The 8,462-nt window shown below is 34.8% G+C and overlaps 1 protein-coding gene across 12 annotated transcripts; it reads left to right on the top strand.

Annotated features, from left to right (window-relative positions):
* Positions 1 to 652: 652 nt before the first annotated feature.
* On the top strand, positions 653 to 7,482 carry LOC110876757 (ACT domain-containing protein ACR4). Of its 12 annotated transcripts, XR_002556677.2 has the most exons (12): positions 654 to 996; positions 1,090 to 1,198; positions 1,404 to 1,536; positions 2,299 to 2,340; positions 3,189 to 3,241; positions 3,316 to 3,405; positions 3,761 to 3,962; positions 4,239 to 4,316; positions 4,392 to 5,456; positions 6,553 to 6,674; positions 6,867 to 6,974; positions 7,056 to 7,482. XR_002556677.2 is itself a non-coding variant. In XM_022124922.2 (11 exons), exons 8-11 carry the CDS (start codon positions 5,324 to 5,326, stop codon positions 7,323 to 7,325), a joined length of 633 nt encoding a protein of 210 aa, XP_021980614.1. In that variant the 5' UTR covers positions 653 to 996; positions 1,090 to 1,198; positions 1,404 to 1,536; positions 2,299 to 2,340; positions 3,189 to 3,241; positions 3,761 to 3,962; positions 4,239 to 4,316; positions 4,392 to 5,323; the 3' UTR covers positions 7,326 to 7,482. The 12 variants fall into 12 exon arrangements, 2 of the variants coding, with proteins under 2 accessions (XP_021980614.1, XP_021980608.1); XR_004860407.1 differs by lacking the exon at positions 3,316 to 3,405 and having other exon boundaries at positions 653 to 996; positions 6,572 to 6,674; positions 6,901 to 6,974; positions 7,056 to 7,450; XR_004860408.1 differs by lacking the exon at positions 3,316 to 3,405 and having other exon boundaries at positions 653 to 996; positions 6,901 to 6,974; positions 7,056 to 7,450.
* The last annotated feature ends 980 nt before the right edge of the window (positions 7,483 to 8,462 follow it).

Genomic DNA, 8,462 nt, shown 5'->3' with positions numbered 1-8,462 from the left:
TGTGGTGTTATGAATCTGTAAACGGGTTTTTGTGTTAAACTTGCAATCGGGATTCTGGGTGGGAGTTGCTTTCCTTTAATATATAATAATTCTCTAGTTAAACACTAACCACATATTCCCCGTGGATACGATACCCTACTTACGCTATCTACGTAGTTTAATTAGGTTTTTGATTGACTCTGACGATAGTCATCAAATACATGTATTAAAAAAATGTGTCCCTTGATGAAATAAAAAAAATGTCACAGTACGTTGATCCGGAAAATGAAATATAATAATCGAAAAAGAAAATGAAATATTATGAATTGCAAAGAAAAAAAATAAAGATAAAAAACAGTGTTGATGGAAAATAGTATATATATATTGGATTAATTGAATAAAAGTAAAAAATATGAACCAACGGAAACCAGGAGCGGATTGGGCCTTTTTCTTTAATCTAGTAAATAAATGAAACTATGAAAAAGTTAATAAATAATTAGCAGTGAAAACACTATTTTGGTAAATAGTTTTTAGAGAACACCAAAATGGTAAATAGTTTTTCCCTAAACACCACTTTAGGAAAAAACTCCAAATTCTTTTTTACTTTAGGAACATTTTAACTTAACTCATCTATCTCTTATATTAAAGCAAAATAGTGTTGACCATTTGACCATGATGTGGCAATGGTCTTTGATCAGATAATTGGTGTATGAGCGGCAAAATGCTTTATATGGAAACCACTCAATTCTCAATCAATCAGTTAGAAATCTTCTCCAATACGTTACCTGTTCAATCAATCCTTAAAACCCTAATTTCAATCTCATATATCTTGGCATATATCTTGGAGTTAGTTTGAAGATCCATCCAATTCCTGCGATTTCATACTTCTTCAATTGTCTCAAACACAAAAACTATCTAGGTATGTTTTCTTGATCTTTCATGATGTAATTCAGATGATCGAGTGTGATGTAGGGTTATATGATGAGTATTGGCGACGGTGGCTATGGAGCTTTGAAGGTATGCGATTGGAAATCCCTGTGTTGCTCATTCATCTTCACTATTTTTATCTATTTTCTGACATCTTTTCATTCATAACGATTCAATTTTTAGGGTTTTTATGGTGAAGAGGTTTTGATGATAAGGATATCAGATAGCCGAAGCCATGGGAGATGGACAATCTGAAATTGATTTCAATCTTTGCTAATCTATTGAATCTCGTGTAGGTTTTTATTTATTTCTTTTACCATTTCAATCAAAACAATGTTCTATAGATTGATGAAAATTGAAGACACTGATATTTATGGTCTCTTAAATATTTTCATATGTAATACTTATCTTGATTGTTGTATCTTATTGAGTAGAAGTTGTGCCTTTCAATGAAAATAAATCTTTATTTGAAATTTTGAATCTTTCTCTGGGTGTAGGTTGATGATGCATATCAAGCTACTGTGCTCAGGTTTTGTTCAAATCAATAGTAACATAGCAACGGATACAAGCATATCCTTTGTATATCCACTTAGGAATTCACATTATCATATCAGTATTCTTCTTTGGAAGGTGATTTCCAAATTCAGTTTATTTATATTTTTATGTGCTTAATTAGGCATTAATTTTTTTATTTGCTCAAGATAAGCACTAACTGGGAATATATGCATAATCTAGCTCTATTGATTGCATTATTCAAAGTTCTGTAATTGCTTTATAGTCGCTCTTCAAGAAAAGTGACAATCTTTATATTATATGTTTTTTAATGCTCAAGAAAAGTGACAATCTTTATATTATATGTTTTTATTGAATAATGTTGATTCTGGTATGATGTTTATTGTATGCGTATTCACTATTTTAATTTGAAATTGGTGTAGTTTATAATAACACTCCAAGTAAACTAATGTTTAGAACTTATGTAAACGTTTTTAGACTTCTTTTGAGGCATAGAAAGATATATAGTTGATGCGGTTTGCTGACTATTTTGGTTGTGCATTCGCTGGTGTGAGTGCTTTACAATTTCATTGGGTGAAATAATTTAGAGAATCTGTTGCAAATGTTGCTGATGTAAGTTCTCTTCTGATTTTTTTTCAAGGTAGTCAAGATACTATGAAATTGATCGATTGAATGTTTATTTCTATATCCATCGTGTGCTTTGGGAATACTACCAAGATACTATGAATATGTAAAGTGTGTTTGATTAAATTAGAACAAAGGTCCAATGATTTGAGTGATTTTTTATAAATGCTTCTTGATGCTTTTTACGAAATTGTAGGTAGAGGTTCAATTTGCCTGTTTTAGTTAGTTTGTGATGCTTCTTTCAATGTTCTGCAGGTAATGAATCTCAACCAAAAGTTAATGATGATTGGTCTGAAGGTACGAAAAAGATTATGCAGTTATGCTTTAACTATATTATACCATCTATTAATTTGCAAAGGAAGTAAACAATGCTACGTTGATATGATTGGCTAAAACGGATAGTTCTTTGATTGTGTTTGGCTAAAAAGACGGCGCCCTAATCTGTGATGAAGCGCTTACACGCACCTTTACCAAGTTCTTCAAAGTAACTGGAGCTCTCTAAACCTCACCGTAGATTTAGAACACGTCCACGCCTACCATCTCTGATCCGACGATGGAGCGCCAATGCTTCCTTTCAACATTTTAATCTTATTTAGATTTCATACTATGCTTTGATTATCATAAATATGTTGCAGGGGGGTTGCTGTTTTTGCAAGTAGAATGTTCATAATAAAAATTTGTAGTACTTTTGGAGAATTTCTTAGCTTTCAAAGGCTGCTTTTATTCATCAAAATGTACCCCATTGGTCAAATTTTATGCGTTTCACTAACTTACATGATTAACTATCAACTTAATCGCGACTAGATTTTTTCTTCATCTATAGTGTTTAGTCTAATATATAGTTTGCTATGTTTCCAATAGCAAAGTTTTGGTCACACCACTAAATTAATATATTTAAACTCTTACCATTTTTATAAAAATATTATTTATTTCTTTTGACTCTGGTTTTTGGGTGAAGTTCCGATGATATTCTGGCAACTAGATTGGACCATAAAAGTTATGCTACAGATGGAATTGTTTTGGAGTTATGTATCAATCTTATTATTACTTGAACATTCATATGTGGTCAGCGTATTGTTATTGTTATGTGTGAGTATTAGAAATGATTTGATACGTTATTAATGTTCATAACTTTGATGTTACAGAGAGTTGATGCTTCTACTGTTCGGAAGGAGCTCACAACGATAGAGCACAAAAAGTACGACTAACTTTATGTAATCTCTAAATGTTATGTTTTTTTTTGTATTTAATCGAATTCATACCCTACACTAGGGATGAGCTCGGTGGGTACCTAAAATACCGGTACCGAAAATACCTGGTACGGCACGCTTTTGTACTGGTCACAACGATAGAGCACAAAAAGTACGACTAACTTTATGTAATCTCTAAATGTTATGTTTTTTTTTTGTATTTAATCGAATTCATACCCTACACTAGGGATGAGCTCGGTACCAACTGGTACCTAAAATACCGGTACCGAAAATACCTGGTACGGCACGCTTTTGTACTGGTACGAACCGATATTTGAAGGTAAAAACCGGTACCGAAAACGCAAAGTGTTGGTACCGAAAATCAAGTCGGTTCAGGAAATTCAGTACCGGTTACAAACTGGTACCCGGTACCATTTGCTCATCCCTACCCTACATAGATATGATTACAACAAGGATACAAAACAATAATATATTTATGATAAAACATTGTTAAATGTCCATGGAAGGTCGAGCTGTCTAAAACATGCTCAATGAACGTCAGACGCAAGCCGAGCTCTTAAAGGAGGCTGAGGTATGGACAATTGGAAAGGAAACCTACTTTATGTCGACATCTGTCGTTAGATGTTATAATGTTGAGATCACCATGTCATGAAAGAGGGTGCGGCCATCACACGTGAATGAGCGCTAGCGTTTGATCTTGCTCAGAAGGTACCTTATCTTTACGTTCTCAATATTGTAAAATCAGTTCCGATTTGAGGGCATGCCACTAATGCGTGTGCACTCAATGACATTGTTGCGCATGTTCAACTGCTGCATGTGCACTTAACGACGTTGCTGCGCGCGTCTGATTTTACAATGGTGTGGAAGAATTTTTTATGCTTTTTTAAGAAATTTATCTTTGATACATGTTACTCACATCTATATTCTGAATTATTTTAATTATCATTTTTCTTTTTTGTATCCATTAATTTGCTAATTTCTCAGGGTTCACATGGCTTTATAACAATAGATAAATGGTGTAATACAATCGGAGCTTTCATAAATTTGGTTAGTGTATGAGAGGTAATGTAAGCAAGGTATAGATATTAAAAAGTATTTTTAAAATAAGAGATTTTGATAGTGCATATGGTTGTGTAGAGAGAACCCAGAGCTTTGCATGGAGAAATTGCGGGTCAAATACAAAGATTTATCTAAAAAAGTTGAACAACGAAAACGGCAGAAAACAAATGGCAATAGAAACGAAAACAACAATGTGTCTGGTGGTGTGGGTCGTGGTGAGAGACTGAATCCTGCCCAAAAGGAAAGAATGCGTCTTTTAACAACTACAACATTTGACGGAGGGAAAGGCGAGGATAACAAGACTTTGGGTCAAAGCATCTCGAGTTCGATTGGCCTGACCCATTTGTACATTTCCCTCAAATCCTCAATTATGTGCACCTAATGCATAGATAATATAACAAAAACTAAAACTTTAAAACAATATAAAGGTAACACGCAGTCGTTCCTCATCTTTCACTTTACATGCTATTCGATTTCATGTACAAATGTGCTTTTTGATTTAGACTGCCACAGGGTATCCTCATGTTCTTTAAGTGTATTTTATTGCCATTATAGGCTCAATTTAAAACAAATGGGTCATTGCAGCCTGACTCCTTACTGATACCCAAATGATGTACCTCTTTTTGAGCCGTTAACCAATTCATTTCAGCTTTAAAGTTATTTATTTATTTATATGTTGACGAATTCATTTTAAAGTTACTCAAAGATAAAATGTATCATCTTTTCATATCTATAAATTGTAATAAAGTCACTCAGTTGGTTCTTCCCCTGCCTATAAAGAGCTTTGTCACTTTTTGTGGTGATATTCATAGGAAATTTCATGATCTTGCTGAACTTTTTCGCATTCGTTATAGACCCATCCTTGATATAGATAAGTTTGATTCGTTATCCGTTAGCTGGTGAATCGTCTATTTCAAGTTTCAGCTGGTTTGAGTTTGACTCCTGGGCCTAAGACCTTTCCTCCGGGCCCCAGTGAAAGGCCGAGAGTTAGACATCAGCATAGTTAGTCCATGGATGGGTCTACCACGATTAAGCCCGAAATGCTCACTTCGAGTTATAAAGAAGCGTCTTCTGATGCTAAGAAAGCTATGTCTGCTGCTAAGCTTGCTGAACTTGCTCTTGCTGACCCAAAGATGGCAAAAGGTAAATAATTTATGTTTGATTGTTTCTTTTGTTATTCATAATTGAAAATCCTTTTTATAGGATAGACCCTTGAGCGGGTCACTTCAAAAACTGAGTGGTCGGGTCAGAACAGAATGGCTTGGTTAAAATTTGAACATTTTGGTTTTGTTGAGAATGGTTTTGGCTAACAAAACTAGCGGTGTTAATGGTTCGGTTTAAAATCGCGAACATCTCCAAATCAGTCGACGGTTTGGATCCATGATTGGTTTTTTTTCTTTTACTTTCAATCAGTCGGTTTTAATTCTATACCGTAGGCGTGTAGCGAACGGTTTGATTTACGGTTTATGACGAAAACCGAATGTATAAAACCTGTACATATAATTTGTAGGTATTATTAATAATTTATTTTGAAGCATTTGTCTTAATTTCAATAAAATTGGTGACCTTTAAGTGAATCGATCTAAAGTCCTAATATGTATTTCTTACTTAAAATGACTGAAGTGTGTTTTATAGCTCGATTTTTTGACAATTTATTGACTTAAAACATCACATATGCTTTACCAAGGTTTGTTAAATTCAACAGTTTTTTACTTTTGGTTTCATTATGAACTATTTTTCCGGTTTATTGACTTAAAAATGACATATGCTTTACGAAGGTTTGTTACAATATATGTTATGACTTTAACCCGTTATTTTTTTAACTGGTCCGGTTAATTACTTTAACCAGTTCGGTTAATTAATCGGTTATTTCTCCTTTTTCGAATTTTTCAGTTAACCGGTATATCAGTTAAAAAACCGGTTAATAATCGGTTCTTATACTAAATACTTATAATCGGTTACTAACCTACGGTTAAAAATAACCACTTTACGGTTTCGGTTAATAACATGTTATTTCATATAAAGGATCTGATTACAAATGTCCAGTTCTTAGAGAATGTGCGTGCCTATAATTGCATGTTCTCTATGACTTCTTTTGGTGTAGAAGTTGATGACACTATTAATCATAGCCGCGACCCGTATGTTTTCAAGGAATTGGGCGTGGTCTCACACTTGTTGTGCTCCCTATGTCCACCATCAGAAGCCCTTATTTCTTCAAATGTGCATATGTGTGACACAGACAATGAAATTGCAAATAGGTTACGCTTCTTCTCTGTGAGTAATGAACCACAACTTTCGTCTAACGTCGTCATAGCGAGGGAAGATCTAGAGGTTATGGAATTGTTGGAGTTCTTGAGGAAGGTAATGCCCAATATTTAGTTATTTATTTTTAGTGGCAATCCCGTGTTACATATGAGAACCAAATTAAAGTATACGGACGATTTAATTACGTGGTCATTTTAATACAACTAAATCTTTATAAGTTAAAACCTAAAATCATTAGTGATGGTTGAGAATTACAGTGAGAAAGGGTATATCGTTGTGCATTTGCAGTGTCCCGATCGGCCTAAGTTGTTGTTTGATACAGTTTGTACACTTACTGATATGCAATATGTGGTATATCATGCCACTATTATTGCTGAAGGAGTTGAAGCTTCTCAGGTATTAATTTAATTGTCTTACAGTTTTGTTGTTGGTGGGATTTTACTAAGTGATATAATGTTATATTTGTGTCGTTTTAAGGAATTATACATCCGCCATACAAACGGATGTCCAGTCAGCTCAGAAGTCGAGAGGGAACGTGTAATCCATTGCCCTGAGGCAGTGATCAAGAGGCAAGTTCCCGAGGGTGTAAAGTTGGAGCTATGCGGGGAAGACAGTGTCGTGTTGTTATCAGACGTGTCTCGGATATTTAGAGAGAACGGGCTTTCGATCACGAGGGTGGAGGTGACTATGAGAGGATATTACAACTTTTTATTACTAATACATCACTTCCCCTACTTTATAAATTAACATGTCTGTTACTTATTTATTTGGCTCAATGATCGTATATATTAACTGTAATTGGCTTGAGTTGAACCCATGCCCATAACTGAACCAATCAGGTAGCAAAATCTATGCAGATTTGTTTAAATTAACTTGAAGCATTATGCAGATTGGTTTAAGTTAACTTAAAGCATAATGATGGTTGTGTTGTAGCAGGACATGTGCACATGTGATAGGATTTAATGCCTTTTTGCATAAGACCATGTGTAGTGGTAGAGGGTCATAATGCCCCCACCATGGGGCATTATACGACACGTGGCGTCCTAGTCAGCAAGGGGGCATTATAGCAAAAGTGGCGTAGTGGGGCATTATGCCAATAACCCCCATTCAATCATTTCACAATTATTTTTTTTAATTTAAAACATAAAAAAACTTCATTAATTTAAAAATAAAATTACATTACTTGAAATAAAAATTAAAAAAAACTGAAAAAAAAACTGAAAATAAAAAAAAAAAACTGAAAAAAAAACTGAAAAACAGAAAATAAAAAAAAACAGAAAAAAATAAAAAAAAAACAGAAAAAATAAACTTAAAAAAAATAACATGATCTAGAGTCCATATTTTTCTCTAATTTTTTGGCGACGCATTTGCGCAAGGATCAACGCATCGCCTTGTAGGTGGTCGATAGGTTTGGACAAAAACTCGATGTCCTTTTCCATTTGCCTCGCCTCTTGCATCTCGTTAAATTTTTTGGTTTCGCCCACTCGTTCCTTCATAATCTCATAACGTTGGTGGCCGAGGTCGCGAATGTCTTGGAGACGACGGTTCATCTCCTCGAAATCTTCCTTTAACTCGAGATCGGAAGACGACTCGACCGTTTTTTTCCCGGTTCCCTTTCTTCTACCGGTGGGTCGGACCAACTCTTCTTGAATTCCCTCATCAACGTCCACCGCCTCATTTAAATCAACATTGCGGGCATCCGATGTCGGAGTTGACGGGTCAACGGAGGATGATGTTTTTGACCTTTTAGCCCGACGTCTACTACTAGACGTCATTGGATTAACTACCGCCCACTTTGGACTTTTTCGTAGTAGCTCCCAACACTTGTAGTACGTGAAAGGGCATTTTGTCCTCTCGAACTCCTCCAAACTCTTCGTTAAAACC

This window comes from Helianthus annuus, chromosome 1, assembly GCF_002127325.2.
Source record: "Helianthus annuus cultivar XRQ/B chromosome 1, HanXRQr2.0-SUNRISE, whole genome shotgun sequence".
In the NCBI taxonomy this organism is placed as follows: domain Eukaryota; kingdom Viridiplantae; phylum Streptophyta; class Magnoliopsida; order Asterales; family Asteraceae; genus Helianthus; species Helianthus annuus.
This window is presented reverse-complemented; position numbering and strand designations above follow the sequence as displayed.